Source organism: Typopeltis vanoorti, chromosome 18 (assembly GCF_054136105.1).
Source record: "Typopeltis vanoorti isolate ZY-2024b chromosome 18, IOZ_Tvanoo_1.0, whole genome shotgun sequence".
NCBI classification, from domain to species: Eukaryota; Metazoa; Arthropoda; class Arachnida; order Uropygi; family Thelyphonidae; genus Typopeltis; species Typopeltis vanoorti.
In genome coordinates this window covers 90,785,201-90,806,629 of record NC_143566.1, presented here as the reverse complement: position 1 = coordinate 90,806,629, position 21,429 = coordinate 90,785,201, and the positions used below count along the sequence as shown (strand labels likewise).

Below are 21,429 nucleotides of genomic sequence, written 5' to 3'. Positions count from 1 at the left end.
TCTCTATATATATATATATATATATTATCTGTGATTCAGTGTGTGTGTATTTCTCTCTCTCTCTCTATATATATATAGAAGAATCACTGCTCCTTGGTTTTTTTTGTTCTATTGATTGTTTTGGAGGTTGAAATAAAATTTGTTTAACTAATGTTCTGTTGTAGTCAGTTTAAGGACAGCATTAAGATAATGTAGCTCTGGTTTCTTTTTATCTATGTTGGCAGAAATTCTGTAGGCTATCATGTAAGGAACAAATGATGTCTATTTTTTGTGCGAATGTACCATATGATAAAAATATCTTCAACATACCTTCACTCAGTTTTTTGGTCGTGTTCCTTGATTTTAGAAGGCTATTTTTTCATACATACCAATAACATGAACAGGCCAGCTCACATAGGAGAAAGGGAGATGAGCTGACTGCTAGTCCTTTCTGCTCAAAGAAATACTTTTTAAATTTGAAAAAGAGTACTGTTGATACAGCATCTAAAAGAGGTCCAGTGTATCTGGCAGGAAGATGTCTTGAAGTAATTATATGGTTTCTCTTCTTGGAACATTAGTGAAAAGATTTACACTAATCCCTCGATTAATGCGCCTAATGCATTCTTTAAAACAGGCGCATTAATCGAATATAATAACCTATGGAAAAAGTATAATTTGTTCCTCAAATTTCTTTTTTGACCCTTAATTTTTTTTATGAAAAGAATTAGGGTTATGTCTCAGGACCTAGTTAAAGGAAAACCATGAAGCTGAAAGACAATAAAACATATTCAGAATATAAATTTATTATTCTGCTTCTTAACAAAGAATTCAGCTAATGTAGTTTGGTGGGCATTCTGTTTCATTTTTTTCATACAACTGATGGTATGGCCCTATTGCCTCTTCTGCAAATTTTACTGGTTCTCTCTTCACCAGGGTCAGTCTCTAAGCATTGCTGCTTAAAAACTTTGATTGTATGGAAATATTTTCAAATTGTTTCTGTGAAACCTCTGTGGGCTTGTCAGTGATTAAATTTTCTTCATATTTTCCCGCTGTGCATCTAAATTTAGCAGGTCGGAATCACTTAACTTAGATTCACTTGAAAAGCCTCTAAAATAATTTGCACAATGTGCTTCCAAACGGCTCGCATGTTGCTAGCAGTAATTTCATTCGACTTTATAACCTGGCTGAGATTTCTCTGATTTGGTTAGAAAAGTCTTGGAAGGCATTCGCTTCCAAAAAAAAGGCCAGTTTCATTGACATTAAGTATTTGTTGATCACAATAGTCCCCTTCTTACACAATTTTCTTCAAAATCTCTGGATATCAACTTGTCTGCAATTACAGCTTTGCCTGCAATTAGAACATTATGTAGCCTATTTTTCTTTTTGAAATGCTCAAATCACCCAGCACTAATGTGGAATTCTTCTTTTCTATCATTGATAGCCCTTTTCTTTTCTTTCCAGGTTACAAAGAGACAATGCTTTTGATTTAATAAGGCCAGTATTTAGTGGGATCTGTTTTTGGTTACAATCTTTGATCCATGTAAAAAGAAGTCTCTCTAATTCAATCATTATAATACTTTGATTTCGAGTGCATGCATGATGAACTTGAAGCAGCCTTACCTTTTTCTTTGTATTCAGCAGTTGATTCACCCATTTTTGTGTTCTTGTCCTATCTTTGCTCTGGACTGGCCTTGTTCATTTTTCTTTATTATTTCAAGTTTTTCTTCCAACCAGATTACTTTTTGAATAATTTTCACAGTTCTATTTTTTGCTCACTAATTCTTTTACTTATGATTAAAGATTAGGAAAGTAATTTAAAATAAAAAAGTAAAGAAAACAATTGCATGAGATATGATCAGCAAAATGCTATGTAAAGCAGACGACATAAATATTGGCAGTAAATTTGGAACACAGTGTACATGGAAATAGTGTAGTGTGCCATTAAAAAATAACTTTGTAAAATGTTTCAAATCGATAACTAAATTATTTCATCCTGGCAAGCGATTTTTTAAAATAGTTAGCCATAAAAAAATGTATAGATTGAAAATTTTTAAAATCTGTAAGATGTATATAGGTGCACTAATCAAATTTTGGTATCAAAAAAAAAAAAAAAATAACGCATTAATCGATGTAATGTAATTTACTCCAATGTAATGTCTTTGATGTCAAGTTTTCCACAAAAAAGTTATCTGATCCTGAAATGAACATCCTTTCCTGTGGTTTCAATTTTGTGATCTCTTCAAGTAAGATTCTAAAAGTAGATATGGCAAATGCAGAAAAAGGCCTGCAAAGAATTCCAAGAGACGCCGCAGGTTTTCTTCACATTCAAATGGCCTCCATACTTTTGCAAGCAAAACCTCCTACAAATAATATACCGAGAATAGAATTAAAAGGCAAACATTCAAGAGGACAAAAGCATTGTAATATTGACAAAGGCAACTCTGTCGTTTTGAACTACAGAATACATAGAAAAAATAAATTTTAGAAGACAAACACCTATGAAAAGTTGGAACGAGATCCCATGGGATATTTCCATAATAAAACCAATAACTATAAAAAAAACAAAAGACTCCGTGAATCTAGACATCCTCTTGTTTCAAGAATACATGGAGTCTGTAAGCTGCATAAATAAGACTTGCCATTAAGACTAATTGTTGATGCAAGATACTTCTCAGAAACTTCTTTACTATTTAAGCATCTAACAAAACCTACTGAAACACTACATCAGGCAAACATTCTCTTATGCAAAAAACACCACACACTTCATAGAAAATATCAAAGAAATTGCTTTGGCTCTTGATATAAATGCAAGACTGGACATAAATCTTTTTATTAATGTCCAGTCTTGCATTTATATCCAAGAATAGAAACCATACAATTACTTCAAGACATCTTCCTGCCAGATACAGTGAACCTCTTTAAACGCTGTATCAACAATACTTTTTTTCAAATTTGGTGGGGTTTTTTTTGAACGAAAAAAACTAACAATGCTCCCCCCCCCCCTTTCTCCTATGTTAGCTAGCCTATGCATGTTTTGGTTTGAAAAAAAATTGCCCTTCAACATCAAAGAACACAACCAACATTCAAAATTCCAAGATTTGTAAAAATCTCACATTTAGTGAAAATTTTATTTAATGAGGAATACATATACAGTTTATATGTGATTTGTTTAGTTTTAGTACTTCAATTACATGCTTAATATTACCAGAGCCGCCATATGATTAAGCCGTAGCGATATAAAAGAAACTTAACTGTGTAGTTATAAGTAGTAAACTTACTTATCGTATATTGTAATCCTTACGGAATAATACAGCAATGGTATGCATGTTATTTGCAAGTTTGTGTTACAGTAGTGTTCGTATATCACTGTTGCTGTATAACGTGCAAGCATTGTAGCAACGACAGCCATTTTGTCACTTGAGTTTTGCTTTGAATCTTAACCACACTACTGGCCAAGACGCCTATAGATGTCAAAGTTATCATGGATGCGAAGTGCATATTAAAATTATGATGGATACGAAGCATACGAGGATGCGTATTTGATCCATAATGGGCGGTCCAAACATGAACAGCCACAAGACCTATAGCACACTAGTGCTATGTGTGGGCAAGAGAAATAGAAGAAAGGAGGAATCTGTTCACATTTTACTTGAACAGCTGAGGGTTATAATCTTTGAGGAAAGCTGAGCAGAGGAGACTAACATTCACATTACTGAAAATGCTGTGAAAAGCACGCCTACAAACAGTGTTGTGCTGAAGTAAATTCAATGTAATAAACCATTCCTGGTCTCTAAGCTTGCTGTAATGAGTATATTGTACCTGGATATTTTTAGAATTATTGCCCTTGAATATTAGTGAACTTTGAAAATTTTGTATTACAATTTGAATGCAAGTTCTATACTAATAAAACACACACCTATAAATTAACCACAAACAAAAATAACTTTGGACTGTATGTGGCATTATTCACACGTGGTCCATTGCTATGAATAAAAATGCACATTCAAAAACAAATCAGAAGTGCAAACTTTTCTTTCATGCAAGATATCATTTTACTGAATATCTAAATGATTTTTGCTATCAATTTAGTAATACCACCAAAAACTTTCTTTTCATAGAGTAAATTATGGATGTCTCAATGCTTTATTGTAATGCAAATACAAGTATAACATAGCATGACCATTGCTTCAACACAATTCTTCTCTTTTATTTTAATATTGTTTGATGCATATCAGATGTTTTGCTATCTTAATTTTAAAATCGATAGTGAATTACAAAGTGCTGTTTTCATAAAGTTGTACTCTAAGCCTTCAATTCAAATTTTACATTTCTTATGAATAACCAAGGAAGTGTATACCAGGTACTAAGATTAATTCCAATTAACTTCTACATCGGTCTGTTAGGACATCAACTTTTATTTCAAAAACACTCCTGCCTACATCGTCTGCTTTTCATCTTGCTCTGTCTTTTTTTTTTTTTTTTTTTTTAGAAGTGACTATAAAAATTCACACCATGTTGTTTAAATTTATCATATCCCAGATTAGCTCTATTCACACATTTTTAAATTCTAATGACGTTCCTTTTTAATATACTATGGATTTTGTCAATGGCTTACTAGTCACCAATTTTTCTCTGCAGTTACTCTAGCTTTGATCAGCTGTTTTATTTCTAATAAAACTAACACTTTATAACAGCATACCACAGGTTCAAATCATGGGGGGAGGGGGATTGAGACAGCCAAAACCAGGGAAAAACCTACGACCTCTCTCTTTTGCTTTACACCACCTTTAAGCTCTTTGCAAGAATTCTCCTTAAAAGAATTTCGCCATTCATTGAAAGAGCACTCCTGACTGAACAAGCTGGCTTCAGGCCAGGTCCTGGCAACTCAAATTGAAGCAGGTTCCAGAAGAAACTTAAATCTGGAGCCACTTTCATTGACCTAACATCTGCTTATGACACTGTCTGGAACAGGGGCCTCCTCCTAAAACTAGGAAATATTATAAAATGTAAAAAAATTCATACAACTTTTTGAATCTATTCTCTCCAACAGAAAGATCAGGGTCCATATTGGCAGAAAAAAGAGCAGGCCCAGGTTCCTTCACGACGGTCTTCCTCAGGGCTCTGTGTTATCCCCTATACTTTTTAACATCTACCTCATACCAGATCAAGCAAGTTTATGTATGCCGATGACCTAGCGATCTTACATCAATCCACCTCCTTTACCAACTTAGAATCAACCTTGAATACAGACCTCAACACTCTGGAAGAGTACTTGAAGCCAAATCCAACGAAAACAGTGTCCTCAGTATTTCACTTGTACAATGCAGAGGCAAATCGACAACTCAACCTTTCTTTCTGTGGAAAAATGGTAGAACACAAGCCTCACTCAAAATACCTCGGAGTGAGCCTGGACAGAAGCCAAACCTATAAAAAGCACATCATCAACCTCTCCAAATAAAATTAAAACCAGAAATAACATAATTTCAAGGCTTGCTGGAACAACCTGGGGTTGTGGTGCAGAAGTCCTAAGGTACTAGCCCTCGCATTCTCTGCAGCAGAATAGTGTCCCTGTCTGGGAAAGAAGTACACACACTAACATTATCGACACCCAGCTGAACTTTACCATGCACACAATTAGTGAGAAGCACCCCCTTTCTCCTGGCTGCCTGTTCTATCTAACATTGCTCCCCCACACATACAGAGAAGACAAGCCTCGATTAAGGAATTTAATAAAGCAATGAGCAACCTACCCCTACACCAGACTCTCATAAATCCACCTAGTCTTCGCCTAAAATCTAGAAAGCTTCTCTGGTCATCCATGGATGAACTCTCTTCAGCTGCACTGCCATCAATATCTGACATATGGAGAGAATACTGGTCCAACAAATGGCTGCCTAGTAGAAGATCCCTGTACTCCGCAGCCTGGTTTTGGTCTTCCTAGGAAGATTGGGTCATTCATAAACAGGATCAGAACTAGTCAGGGCAGATGTGGCTATCTTCTACATAAATGGGGGCTGTCAGATCACCCTTATTGTGATTGTTCTCCTGTGGCTCAGACGATTACTCATATTGTGTATGACTGCCCAAGGCGCAAATTTCACGGTGGTGGCCTACAGGACATCCACAAGATGACGGATGAGACCTTGAATTGGCTTTCCAGCTTGGACCTTGACCTGTAGTTGGTATGGTGGTAGCAGTAGTTATGGAGGAAACAGAAGATCACGGTCCCCTCAACTACCTATAGGAGTTGCCAACTACCTAGAGGTAGAGATGACCTGCTAATGCTTCTGCCTGGTATCTCCACTTGGGCCTGCCTCCCACTGAAGAGACCTCAATAAAGGTTGAAACTAGTCTGGGTTGTGGCCCTTCCCTTAATGCATAACATTAGACATATCCGCAAGGAGATGTGTTTTGCATTATGGGAGATACTGAGATAGGAGTGTTGGTATCTTACTCCACCTTTGCAACGAGTTGCCCTGGTGTGTACCACCTTAACCCAGTCCTGAAGATACTTTCAGGCGCAAACTTTGTTTGCTCACACTTGGATAAAGGATTAAACTAAATTTATTATATTCATGTAGCCATAAGAATAAATAAATAAATAACCACCTCCTTATAGATTTCTGGTGGCTAAAAAAAGTTTCATATTTGGTCTATAGAGTAGGTCTCCTGGATTATCTAACCCTTAGCCTACCTACAGCAGCAATGCTATATAAGTTTTCATTAGTTAGGATTCACATAAATAAAAACACTCAAAGTTAAAACTGGGTCTGGCAAACATCTGTTTTGCATGAATCCAAGTTATTCTTTAGAACAATTTGAATTCATGAAAGTTTTTTGAAGTTTTTCACAAGTGGGCATTGCATAATTTGATTAAAACACTTAAGGAGATTCTCACTGTTTTGTTTAGTTTTTTTTTTTAAATTTGTATCCCAAGAGGGGAATGCATTAATTCGGATTTCCGGTTTCATGAAAGGAAGAAATATGAAAGTTAATGGAATTCATTCCAACATGCATATAACTTGGGGTGGAGTCCCACAAGGTTCTGTTTTAAGCCCACTCCTATTTCTCATCTATATGAACAATATCCATCCTCACAAAATAAATAACACAAAAATAGCATGCTATGCAGATGATACAGCAATCTGGCACACACAAGCAGTAATCCACAATCTGAAAAGTCCTAAATAATTCAATAAAAGGCTTAGAAAGATGGGCAAAAGGAACTTAAACTACAGATAAACCCAGAAAAAACAAAACCACGCATCTTCTCCACTGATAGAAAAAATAGACACAATTACAACCCTCAAATCAAAATATATAATACGAAAATAGAAAAAACAGTCTCCAAAATACTTAGGCCTAACCCTAGATACTGAACTGAGATTTACAACTCATATTACAAATATATCTAATAAAGTTCTTAAAAAGCTTAATATCATCAGAAGGCTTTGTGAAACAAAGTGGGTGCAAAACTGAAGATACTCAAAACTACATATAAGGCACTCATACGACCCACTATAAAATATGCCTCATCAATCTGGGCTCCAGATTCTACTAGCTCAAAAGAAAAACTAGACACAGTACAATCAAAAGCAGCAAAAATTATCATAGGTGCAGTCTCATCCACAAATAATTTAAAACCTCAAGAGTGTGGGCTTCACATACTAGAAGACAGAAGAAAACTCTCCACAGTTAAATTCAATAACAGAATCAAGAGCCACCAACAGGATCACATCTCACTCAGGACTTTCGATGCCTGGACAAGAAAATCTAGACTAAAAAGATCATCTATTGAAATAAGCAAAGAGCCATCCTTTTCCACTACTCTACCAAAAAAACACAATGATAAACTTAAATCTCCTCGAACCTTGTTCAATAAAGGATTCACAGCAAGAAAATAAAAGGACGGCACTATATATCACTTAACCCCCCCCCCCGAACGGCCAGGACGTCTATAGACGTCCAGCTAAATCTGGATACGATTCAGGCGACCTGTTGAAAGCACATGGATAAGAAGTGCAATTTGGCCATCATGTTTAGAAAGTGTGATAATTTCTCATGCTGAAGAGAACGCTTAATCAGATTATCTCACACTCATAGCTGTGTCTCAGTTGCCTATAACAAGAAATGCAGTTCCTCATTCTATACTGGGTAACTGAATCTTAGTTATGTTAGATAGACTAAAAATATAGAAATTATTTTTATTTTCTCTTTTCATTGTACAATACAATTTTAATACCCAGAAAAAATAAAGATCTTTGCATAGTTTCTTCACTTAAATATTGCCTTACCTTGGAGAACCATTTTAATTTTTTTTTTCCCTAATTTTTTCTAATCGCTTACCACTAAACATTTTCTTTGTTCTCAAAGAAATTAATTCATGATAATTATTTGAAATATTATTTATAAAAAACCAGCTGCCGACGTTCGAGATTATGTTATATTTTTGTTCAAAATCATATTTCGAAGAATACTTCACAGATTTCCTGAAGGACGTGCTTGAGCGACTTCGCTTTATAGAGAATAACATCAAATTCTTTAATCATATCACTACATTTTTTTTTCTTTCTATTGTAATTTACTGTTCTTTGTACTTTCACCTTCTTGGTTTCCCTGTATAATTTGGTCATTACATAATGAAATTAACAGTTATGGTTTAAATTGATATGTATATGTTTTCTGCTAGTTCAGATATTATGCTTCAATTTTATAGTAAGCGATACTTTTGCTTAGTAATATATATATATATATATATATATATATATATTACTAAGTTTTGTAATAAAAATTTCCACTACGATGAAGTCCGACAGAATCAACAATATTATTGTCATAGTTCTTTTTCTCGTGTGGGAGAAAAACAGTAAAATGTCACTCTTATAATTGTATCAGATGTTATAATGACAAAAATAGCAAGAAAAAAAATCATTTGTACTTTCTTTTCAAAACAAAACACTGTAAATTCACCCAATGAAAAAGAAAATAAAAAAATACCGCATATTTTTCTTGTGTTATCTGATTTTTTTTCTTGTAGCACAAAGAAGAATTCACTGCATATAACATGGGAAAAAGCAAGAAGGCAAAAATCTATAAATTGATTACATTATAACTAAGAGAAATCATGTCAGAAAAAATTATTTATGTAAGAGTTCTAAAATCAGCAGATATAACATTTTCTTCTAGTTTAGATACATGGCATTGTTGAAGTAACTAAACCTTTGCTACTGTTTACAGCAAAATAAATGGCCATGTTCCCAGAGTGATTTACATTTGTAACAGTTGTCTTGCAAATGATTTATAAAATAAATCCTCTAAATATATGCAGATTGAACAGGTCTATAACCCTCCCCCCAAAAAATAAGATTATGTAAAGCATATGCTTCTTTTCTTTTAAAATAATTCAAATCCTCTTTTTCAAGATAATTGTATCAAATAATTTATAATTTTTCAGTAATAAAAACGAAACTGATCATTATAAATTAAGAACTTATTTTAGCATGAATACTATATCAGCTTGTAAAAGAAGAAATCTGTATTTCTTTCTACGTTAGGATGTCTACTAATCAACATTTGAAAACGAAACATGACATTCTTGATGTATCTCTCACTATAGCTTGAGGCACTTTAGTTTGACTTCTGGCTAAGTGTTCTCTCTTTTCTTTCTCAATAGCACAGAGTAATCTAAGCCTTTACCTTTTCCTACAGCTAAGAGGATTACTATCAAGTATTTCTAAGATGTTACTAAGACTAAGCATTAGAAAATCTTCAAAATGAGTATAAATTTTGAATCATTCCATATATGATACCTTTTATATTATATTTTCAATATATATCTACAGTGGTTATGCACTGGATGTTATTATAATGTGCGTCCTAAAAAAAAAAAAAGAGGGCAAAGAGTCCCTGCTAAAATATCATTGGATATAAATTTTGATAATGAAAAGACCCACAATTGGAAACCGAGTAATACAATTTAACATTTGTTGTTCATAAAAATAAAAATTGTTTCTAAAACTGAAATGCAACGATCCATATAATGGTATTTTGCTAGGAAAGAAAGTAAAAGGTCATTTATTTCAATAAATATTTTAAAATATATATATGTGACATAATATTTTAAATGCAAACATTTGAAAATTCACGAAAAAAATTGTTTCTATATTGTGAGTAAAGTGAAAGAACAACCAGTGCAATTGTTCCGTTGCACTGATTTGAAAAATAAAATACAGCAAATTTGCTATTTCTAAATAGATTCATTGCAAAGGCTGATCGGTGGTTGTTTCCGGATTGATTATTTTCACACATGTGAAATTCATATTTGGGAAGAGACACAATAAATCAATTGTGAGGCAAGAAAAACATCAAATATCTTAGGACAGTGAAGGAAATTCCAAGTAAAACAGTATGCATAAAGACAGGTAACACAAAGGTCACTCACTAACAGTTAATCCACTAATAGCTCTAAAATAGTCGTAAAGGGATTAACAGCAGGGGAGGTAATGGCATGATAAAAGGTAGAATGCTGATGAAGTTTTGATCCATGCAAAATGCTATGGTGGTGTATATTTCATCCAACTCAGCCGGTAGGAAGGTTAAATAATCCAAACCATGTCATTGCCTACACTGATGGATCATCTGATGAGGCACTCAACCAAGGAGGTTCAGGTTTTTTGTTTGTTTGTTTTTTAACTCTACCTGGAAGCGAGGAAATGCAAATCAAAACCACAGCTGGCAAAATAGCTTCAAACTTCACTTGTGAATTAACAGCCATACAAACAGCTCTCAAATTCAGTAATAAACATTACAAAAGGAATAACCATCTACAACAACACAAAATCTGCACTTGAGGCATTAAAAAATGAAAAACAAAATTCACAGGAAATTCAGAAACTACTAACAACCTTAAATTTGAAAAATAAGAACTGCACACTGCAATGGGGTGCTTAAGGGTCAAAGCTGTATAACTGAGAGGAGACCTCCACATAGCCTTTAAAGAAATTCGGAGAACCAACCAGGGCTTCTGATCTAATGTCCAATCCTCACCGTCTCGTGGTGCACCCTGTTGGTTATTTACCTGGATATTGGACGAACGAGGATGGGCTGGCAATTTGGGATTTAGACGACCAAATTGTATTCTTATTGGCTTAAACGAAAACACAAAATGATAATACATGACAATATTTCATGCCAGCTGGGGCATTGCCCGGTTAAACAAGGCCCTCGTTGTTTTTGCCAGGGAACCAGGGAGAACAGCGAAAAGTCAGCTACTGGAACAAATCTGAAAACACACCCCAATTCAACATCACCAGAGTTAAAGATCAGTAATAAGCCTGAATGTCAAAGAAATGGAGCTAGATGAGGAATTAGATAAGTACCAGATCGACATTATAGGGGTCACAAACAAAAAAGACAAAAACTGGTGAGATCTTTCTGAGCAATAAATACAAAATGTTATATTCATGCAATGATAATCAAGGAAAAGAAGGAGTAGCCATAGTCTTCAACACAAAATACGAGGCTAATCTTCTTGAATGGCAGTCAGTTTCAAGTAGAGTAATGTGGGCAAATATGAGAATGGGGAACTGGACAATGAGACTTATTTGTGCCTATGATCCCACAGAAGGTTCTACTAAGGTAGAAGTGAAGGAATTTTTTTGAGGCTATAGAAAAAGCAACTGACACAATGAAAAAGGAAAAGTTGGTCCTTGTTGGGGATCTAAATAGCAGAGTTATGATTGTCAGACATACAAAAATATTTTGGGAAAATTTGGAGAAAAGAGCAAAGCTAATAATAATGGCAAATATCTGTTGGATTTCTGCTCAGGACATGGACTGGTTATTACTAACACCATGTTCCAACATAAAAATGTGCACATATTCACATGGAGAGAAGAGGCAAGGAATAAGAAAAGTCTCATTGACTATTAGTCTTGAGAAGGATAAAATTGAATTTCATAGTGAAAAGAAGAACATGTAAGAAAGTTTTAAAGCGAATAAAGTTGAGCAGCACTCAAATGTGAACTGTAGACTAAAATACACAAAGATTATTGAAGGAAAAATGAAAGAGTTTGAGAACAGGAACCAAACCTTGGAGATTCAGTGGCAAGCCTTGAAGAAAACCCTGATTGATTCAGCTAAAGAGGCATGTGGTGAAGTTGTCTGCAAGGATAGAAAAATTAGAACTCCATGGTGGACACAGGAAGTTAAAGAGGCAGTGAAGGCAAAGAAGAAAGCATATCAAAAGTTTTCCTGGCAAATAAGTCAGCTTTTGCTCTTAGAGAATACAAAGACCAATGTAAGAAAGCTAAACACTGTAAAACTGGTGAAACAAAAGTCATGGGAGTACTTTGGTAAGAACATAAAAAATAAATATCAAGAAGATAGCAAAATATTCTAGAGATTATTGAAGAAGCTTAGAAATGGAGGAAAAAGTGCTGTAAAAGGAGTTAGAGATGATAAAGGTGACATGAAAACAGGAGAAAAAGATATCCTTAAAGTAATTACTTCGAAAAATTGCTAAATGAAACAAGCAGTGATAGCACAGTGGTAAAAAACACTCAACAGGCACACAGTCAAGAATGCATATCCATACTTGTAGTAGAAAAAGCCATCAAAGGCTTGAAATGTGGAAAGGCAGCAGAAGTAGATGATATTCGACCAGAAATGTTTAAGTGTGGAGGTATAAAAGTCTTACAATGATGCACTGCATAGTTCAGAAGGCCTGGACAGAGGGACAAATTCCAGATGATTGGAGTAGAGCTCTCATAGTACCCATATATAAAAGAGAAATAAAACTGAATGACAGAGGTATATCCCTACTGAGTGGTCTTGGTAAGATTTAAGCAAGTATACTTGAGAAACGGTTGAGAAGGATTGTGGAAGAAAAGCTTAGTGAAGAACAAGCTGAATAGAGGCTGTCAGGATCAGATCTTCACTTTACGACAAATAGTTGAGAAGTCATGAGAATATATCAAAGATCTGTATTTAAGTTTTGTCGATCTGGAAAAGGCATATGACAAGGTGCCAAGAGAGAAGCTATTCAATACACTACAGTTATATATGGTGTCAATGGGGCATTATATCAAGCAATTCTTTATTTGAGTTTGTTAGATTGTGATAGAGTGGAAATTTATGAACTCCTATCTTATCACAGTCTAACATGCTTTTCCAAACAAAAGAATGAGATAAATACAGTAAATTGCCTCTGAGTGTAAAATAAGTAATATGTATCAAGCATGTTCTGCTATAAAAGGGTAAATAAGTATGTATTTTGTGCCATTCACGAATGTGATTAAATTAACAGTGAAGGTATAAAACAGTAACAGAGCATTATAAAAGTTCATGTATAAAAGAATTATAGAATGTAAGCACGCATTCAACAGTTGAGGATGGGAGTGAAGTCCAAAGGTCACGGAGCCGTGCACGAGGAAGCGGCTTGCCCCAAGCAAACAACGTGACGTCAGCGTACGTGCGATAGTGGGAGAGAGAATGGACGCCATGATGTAATAGCACATGAGAGTTCGCTGGACATCGAATAGGGCGAGAAACGCCGAGAAGAAAAGAGGAAAATATAAGAGTCATGCGACCCTGAAACAAGGCTTTTTGTTCCTGGATCTCCTGCGTGTTCCTCTCTCTCTCGTGGTGGTGCGAGTGCCCTCGGTATCGGAGGGATCCCGATAGGCAGCTACGGTCTCGGCGGCCATATTCTCCGTGAAAAGAAGCAAGTCCGGCTGTCCACAGAAGGCCAGTTTCCTGTGAACCTATGCACTAAAGAGCCGGAAAGGAAAGATAAGTAAACTTTGTGTTACACTGAATATGAATGAAAGATTTGTGTCATGTTGATATGTTATAGAAGAAGAACATTAATGATGTAGGATAGGATTGTATTGTTATCACTTTAGAAGAATATTGATTTTAACCTTACTATCTGTCGTTGTGTTAAAGTTCGCCTTTATATTGAATGAAGTTAAGGATATGTTAGAGTAAAGAATTGGCATAATATAAAGAGATTGTGAGAGATATGAATGTTATCTTGTGTAGTCTGACAGAGCTACGAAGTTTTAGATTGATTGTGATAATAGTACATGATTAATGCATTAGCGAAGGTTAATATAATTCTTACTTTAGGAAGCTACTGTATAATATTTTATAAGTGTAATAGTAGTGTTTGAATATTATATACCTTGTCTGGAACTCCCTTAAGATGGGATTTTAATTTATGTTATTATGTGTATCAACTTTTGAGTACAATAAACCTTACTTTTGATTCTAACAAAGACTTTCTGTGATTTCTGGAATCCGATGCACCTCTTATAAAATATTAAGGACCTATGCAGGATATTAGAAAAGGGTATATTTTGGCCATGTCTGCAGAGTTAATAGGTATCATTAAGTAGTGTCCAGAGATTACCTCTTGGTTGTTAATATTAATTAATCTAATAGTGCTAAGTGGTGCAGCGAAACAAATAAATTTCTTGGCGTTTCACGAGAGGTAAATCTCAGACACTCTGGTACTGCCTCGATCTCGAGGAAATTCCATTGTCTCTCAGAGGTATTACCACATGCTACCCGATAGAGTGTATTACGGAGATATAGCATAAAAGGTTAAAATAGTTGTGATAAGGAAGAAAGCGACACAACAAGTTGCAAGTCAGCAGTTAGAATTGAAGGAAGTACAGGAAGATGGTTTAACCCCCCAACCGGCCACTACGTCTATAGATGTTCAGCTAAACCTGGATACGAAGCTCTAACACCCATTGAATAACATGGATAAGAAGTGCAATTTGGCGTCACTATTTCATCCATATCGGCCGGTAGGGAGGTTAATGTTAAATCTGGTGTGAGACAAGGATGTACATTATCCCCTCTGTTATTATTTACATGGATCGCATTATGAAGGCAAGTGGTATCAAACATGATATCAGGGTTGCAGATGTTAATGTCAGCTCCTTGCTTTATGCGGACGATGTTGTACTTCTGAGTAAATCTGCAACAAGTCTGCAAGATTCCCTGATTAAACTGAATTACTGTTGTAATAGATATGGTATGAAGGTCAGCAATAAAAAGACAAAGAAAATAGGCAGAATCATTGAAAATGTCAACTGTGTTGTGAATGGAGAACCTGTGGAAAAAGTAAAACATTTCAGCTACTTAGGCACAGTTTTTAGTGAAGCTAGTAAATTAAATATGGAAATAGACAACAGAATCAACAAAGCTGATATGGTAGGAAGTTAATTGAATAAATTTATATGGAATAAGAGAGAAACTAGTCAGAACACTAAATTAGCTGTATACAAGACAGTATTCAAACCAGTTTTAACTTATGGATCTGTGAGCTGGGTCAGAAGTAAAACACTTGATCAAAGACTAGAGACCGCCGATATGAGAGTCCTGAGAAAGATTAGAGACATGAACAGATGGGATCAATGGCAATATCATATTAAAGATGAGGATAATAGAAAAGAACTTGACATTGTCAGCATCCAGGAATGCATTAGTAGAGCTAATCTCAGGTGGTATGATCACTTAAACAGAATGGACGAGGAAAGATTAGCAAAACAAGTGTTCTCTGCCGGGTTGGTAGGAAAACGACCCATTGGAAGACCAAGATATAGGTGGATTGATATGGAACAAAGTGCCTTAGTACGATAGAAATATAAGATCTGATAATGTTGGAGTCTTGGCAAGTAACAGATTGATTTGGAGGAAAATTGTAGATAGGAAGTTAGTAATGATGTAAATTTTTCATGTAGTACTATCATATCCTGTACACCCCTTGAGGGTACATGGTAGGAATTTGATGATGACAATGCAATGGTTACCAGCCCATGTAAATATTGAAGACAATGAAAGAGCAGACAGACTAGCCAAAGAAGCAAGATACTTACCTCAAAAATTACACCCACTATCACTAACTTATGCTAACTCTGTCGCCAAGATTGGTAAAACAAACTATCAAGAAGAAGAATAATGAAATCAGTGAAATAACCACAATCATCACCAGACTAAGGATGGAAGATTTTAAAGACATGAAAATTCAGCCACACATTATTGGAGCTACGAGAGATGCAAAAACTGTCCAGTAGTTGAACTAACACCTGTCCATATTTATTGTTGTCCAGCAATTGCTGCTGCTCTACAGAAAATTGACAATAACCCTAGAGAAAAGCTCTACTCCATCAAAGTTTAACAGATTGTCGACAACAACATCCCAAGAGGTAAATATAAAGGATTTCCCACTGCTTTCCAGAATTTCTTTGTAGGTTGTGTATACAAGGTTTAAAAAAAAAAAAGTCTCAAGAACCCTGCCACAAGTGGGAATTTTTGTCCTACTCTTAAGTCTGGATCAGCATGAAGACTGAGGTAAAAATGTCTTGTCAGGTGTCATCTTCCAGGAGGTTGAATACCATGAGCTTCCACCATGTACGGTTTTGTGCTTCTCTTTTACATTCTCCATAAGACAAAAAGATCCAGTCCTTAATATTTCCCATCCAATCTGTTCTTTGTATTCCTCTTCTTTTTTTTCCTTGTGTCATTCCTTCTAGAAGTGTTTTTTGTAGGGATTCCTACCTTAATATGTGACCAAGTAGGTGGTTTTTCTTTTCTTAATGGCTTTCAACAGAGTCCTATCTTTTCCAATCATCTCTAATATTTCTAAATTAGTTTTTTTGGCAGTCCATGGGACTAAGGATTCTTCTCAGGATCCATATCTCAAAGGCTTTTAGTTTATTTTCACAATATTTTGATATTGTCCAGGTTTCTGTTCCATATAGCAGTGTTGACCATATGTAGCATTTTGACAACCTAATTCTCATTTTTGTGTGAATTTCCCTTGAGGTCAGAATGTTTTTCATGCTAATGAAGGTTGATCTATCAATTTCTATTCTTCTTAATATTTCCTTATCACACTTTCCATTCTCTGTAATTAGTTGACCCAAATATATATAAATCTCTTCTTGATGTAAGGCACTACTTCCCTGACTTAAGGATGTAAAGCCCCCCCTTTGCAAAAATTTAAATATTTCACGGCCCTCATCGAAAAAAAAATCTTAATACAGACATATATTACTATAATATTTATTGTATTTATATTCAAGATTTTGCAATTGTAAGCTTTTTTTTGTGCCTCTTATCAATACCTTTGAAATGAAACTTATATGAATAAACATATATTTACTAATATTCATTAAGTGCCGAAATACACAGCAAGCAAAATTTGTGAACCAACACCAATGTGCGATTTTTTCCATTAAAATATAAAAGATAACAAAAAAGAAATAATATTAAAAATTAAATATGTTTATTTTAAGATTAAAAAAAAAATCTACTTAGTCTTCAAACATTTTAAATTTGTTTTCATTATTTCATGACCCTCTCAACAAAACTTATGTCCCCCAAGGGGGCTGCAGCCCACAGTTTGGGAAGCACTGATCTAAAGTATTTTCTCTAATCTTAATATTTATATCAGGTATTTTCCCTTTTTCTCTTTGTTACCAGCATGGTTTTTGGTTTTTTTGAAGTTGAAATTAACTTCAAAGGTGGTGTATACAAGGTTAAAAAAAAAAAAATCAAAAATCTTGCCATAAGTGGGAATGTTTGTCCTAGTCTTAAGTCTGGATCAAGATGAAGACTGTAAAAATGTACATCGTGATAAAAATGTTATTGATTTTTAAGAAAGATGATCAGTGAGCTACTGATCCTCATACTATAACAATAATAAAAGATGGTAAAGTCATCAACAAAGATGATAATATGCTTAGTTATGAAACTTAATAATCAAAACTGGAAGCTGTTCTGTAACTAAGGAATGTTGTGCTGTCTACTGTCAAAGTTCATAAAAAACTATAAGACTAGTTTCTGGGAAGTGGTCAGTAGTGCATATTTCCTGAAGTTTGATTAAAGGAAATCTCCCTCTTTTTATTAAATTTTCTAAGACCAAAGTTGTGCAAGTCTACCAAACCTTCACAAGCTGTGTTACATGCTATATTTTTGCTCGTTTTATTAGGATGGTTGTTTCCAGTGTAACTGGATGTAATGTAAAAACCCCCCTTTCTAGCTTCCAGCAGTCACATCACACAAACATGGTAGCACAGCACTGGATGACAGTGATGGTCATCACAATTAAGAAAGCAAAGAAAAGAAGAATGAAGATAGCTAGTACTATCACTGGGGGATGTCCCACATGAAGGGATTACAAGATAAAGAAAACAAAACTGGGATTGCACTACAGAATCTAAGCATGTTTATACTCCAGAATCTATTTTTATGTAAAGCAGAAATTGCAAGTGACAGGTTATGTTAAATCAGTTGTTATGCAGTTTTATCAAATATAAGCAAACCGTTGCATGTAATACAGAACAGTTTAATATTTCACAATGGTATACAACATCACAAAGGCAGTACCAAGTCTAAAAAGTCACCAGATGGTTAATGGGAAAACATCTGTACTGCCTCTCTGGGACATTATCCTACATCACTTTCTGACACTAGCAGAAAAATGTGACAAATCAGGCCTCTAACGATTTCAGATATTTGTCATATGCATCTTCATCCATTAAGGAGTCCAGCTCTTTAGGATTGGATAATTTTAATCGAAATAACCAACCTAAAAGGAATAAATATATCACAATCATTCTCTATATTAAATCAAATAGAGTTATAACTGCTATTAACATAGCCACTTGTGAAAATAGCTTTTGATTAGGATTAAAATTACAGAATTTTACTATGTTTACTGCAGGTTGACTTCTAAGAAATATAAAAATATCTGACTTTTTAATCGTTAAGAATACAATGAAATCCCTATTTTATACTTTTGAAAAAAAAACTAAAATATAAAACTGAAGTAATATCAAAATTATGCAACCTAAAGAAAGTACTGTTAAAAGAATTGTGCACTTAAAATAAACTGCTTGGAAAGAAGTGAACTGACACCACAGTGTAAGGAACAAACAGCCATGATGCTTACCTTAAGATGTAGGACCTCCTTTTGCTGCAATGACTGCAACAATCCTACTTCTCAGTGAACAAAGCTCTCTCTAGACAACTAACTCTGAATCCATTTAAGTGTAGCCCATCACTCACTCTTCTTTTTTGCTTCTCCCAATAACATTTTCCCTCATACAATATTTCCCACCTCTCAAGTCATTTGTTCCAACCAAAACAATCAATTCTTTCACCTTTCCTTCATGCATTCTGAAAGCATTACTAATATTAATTTTTGCTTATACTTGATTTCAAGCTCGTATCATATTGGATGCAGGATTTCAAACTAGTATCCTCAGAGCATCACAACATGTTTACAAGTAATAATAAGTAAAACAATTCATATTCTAGTGATACAGCCCTTTCCACAAAACTCAACTATCCTTGCCACACTTTTTTTTGGCCAATGGCTACAGCTCCTACAAGAGATATACTACCCACTCCCCTAAACATAGAAGATCAAAACATCATTCTCATTCCATATATCCAAGATACATCTGAAAAGATAGTCAAAGTGCTAATTAAATATAATCTTCACACCACCACATCAAATCAGCAACTCTGATATGCTCTCCTAATAAGCCAAATTCCAACTTCTAGTGCACATCCTGGAGTGTATGAAGTGTCCTGTGACTCTGCCTACTACAGATAGCCAAGAAGATCTGTTAACATCTGCCCCAGAGAACACAAAAAGTACATTCTGTATCATTATCAGAGCAAGTCTGGACTGGCAGACTATGTTTTACACCTCTTCACACAGGATTAAATGGAAGAAAACCAATGTGAAATAGATGTCATTATAGATCAGAGAAAGCATTTTTAGGGTCAGCAATGGCCATGAAGCATTTACCTAACCTTAACAAGTATGGCTACATTACTACTTATCTTCTTTGAGCCTCATGACATATAAGGCTGAGATCCATTTCTTCCAGATACCTGTCTTGTGCCACTAATTGTACTTCTCAGCTCTGAAAGATGTAGATGGAAATGGATTGGACATGTATTGAGAATGGACAGCAAAAAGATTCCAGACAGAAAAAGGCCTAAATTAACTTTACAGAGAATGGCTATATTAACCTGCTAAAAATATGGGAACCGGTCATCTTAAGATCAATTTCTACACAACTGTAATAACTTTTATACATAATTAGAGGATGCCAAATTAGAACTTCAGATCTTTTGTCCATTATACTTTAAACTGTTTCATTTGCTCATTGTTGTGTGTAAACTATAACATGTTGTGCTCTGAGGATGTTGGTTTGAAATCCAGTGAAATATAAGCTAGTCAATAAACATCCTTTTATAATTTACTGTTTTCTGTTGTAATACCACTAAAATAAGTTATGCATAACAGTACCTAATAAATCTGTCAAAAAAAAAAAAATCAGGAGTTATATATGAGTAGTATCAAACTAGAATGGCAAAAAAGTGATTAGCAAGTTCCTAAACGGAATTAAAGCACATGTAAGAAAAGTAACCACAATGGTGAGGAAAGCAAAATCAGATGAGAGGAGAGTTCTTTTCCTATATGACAAGTCAAAAGAGGAATGTCTATAGAAATAACATTAACCAGTGGGTGGTGATGAGAGAGAGATGACAGTGATATGACAGGAACTAATGTGGGAATAGAGGCTGATGAATTTCAAGTACTTAGGGGGATACTTCAGAATCTCAATGCAAATACAGTCAGAATTATATGGGATATCAGACTATGTATTCTGCAAATATGCAAAGGAAGTGGAATAAATTCTGGTTAGGTTTAACTTAAGCCTCAGCTCTTGTCAAGAACCTGAGCAGTGAAAGGACAAAATAGTTCTGTTGCATAAAGAATGCTACAAGACAGGTAGCAAGTTACAGACCAAGGCTTCTCAAATTTCTGCAGATAATCTATTGAGTAGAACTAAGGTACCTATGCTGTTGAGAGCCTGCATGCCTTTAATTCTTCCCATGCAAATTTCAGTGAGTGCTTATGCACCAGCATGTGTGCTACACTCTTCACTCACCTTTAGCTGTTAAAAATGCACACTGATGCCTTGTCTCAGACTCCACATAGGGGTAAATAACATTACTCTCTCTCTCTCTCACAGAGAGAGAGAGATTAGTTAATGTGGGCTTTGATGGCTACATTTATCTGCTTTACAGTTGCACTCTGAATATCTTGGTATTTGTAACGTTCATGACTATTTCAAATAACTGCTCAAAAATAAGTTTTTTTTTCACGAATTTCTCAGGATGTGCAGAACACTCAACACCCTGAATAAATGCCCCTGCACACAGCATAATGATGACTGGAACTCACTGGCATAGTAAAGCTCAAGATAGGACAGAATGGAGGCCTACATCCAGCAGTGGACAACAAATGGACAATGATACAACATAAGTTTATTAGAGAAATTGGATGTTAATTTAAAAACTTAATCCATGACATTTAGCCATGTAAACAATGTATTATCATTTACTTTA

At 34.8% G+C, this 21,429-nt stretch overlaps 1 protein-coding gene across 1 annotated transcript in view; it reads right to left on the bottom strand.

Annotated features, from left to right (window-relative positions):
- Nucleotides 1-18,322: 18,322 nt before the first annotated feature.
- The window catches only part of ppl (glycine cleavage system H protein, mitochondrial), a 50,007-nt gene continuing 46,900 nt past the window's right edge, over nt 18,323-21,429 (bottom strand). Inside the window, exon 5 of the mRNA XM_090408481.1 lies at nt 18,323-18,586. Within this exon, the coding sequence (XP_090264607.1) occupies nt 18,489-18,586 (98 nt within the window). The 3' untranslated portion in view covers nt 18,323-18,488. The remainder of the gene's footprint in view (nt 18,587-21,429) is intronic.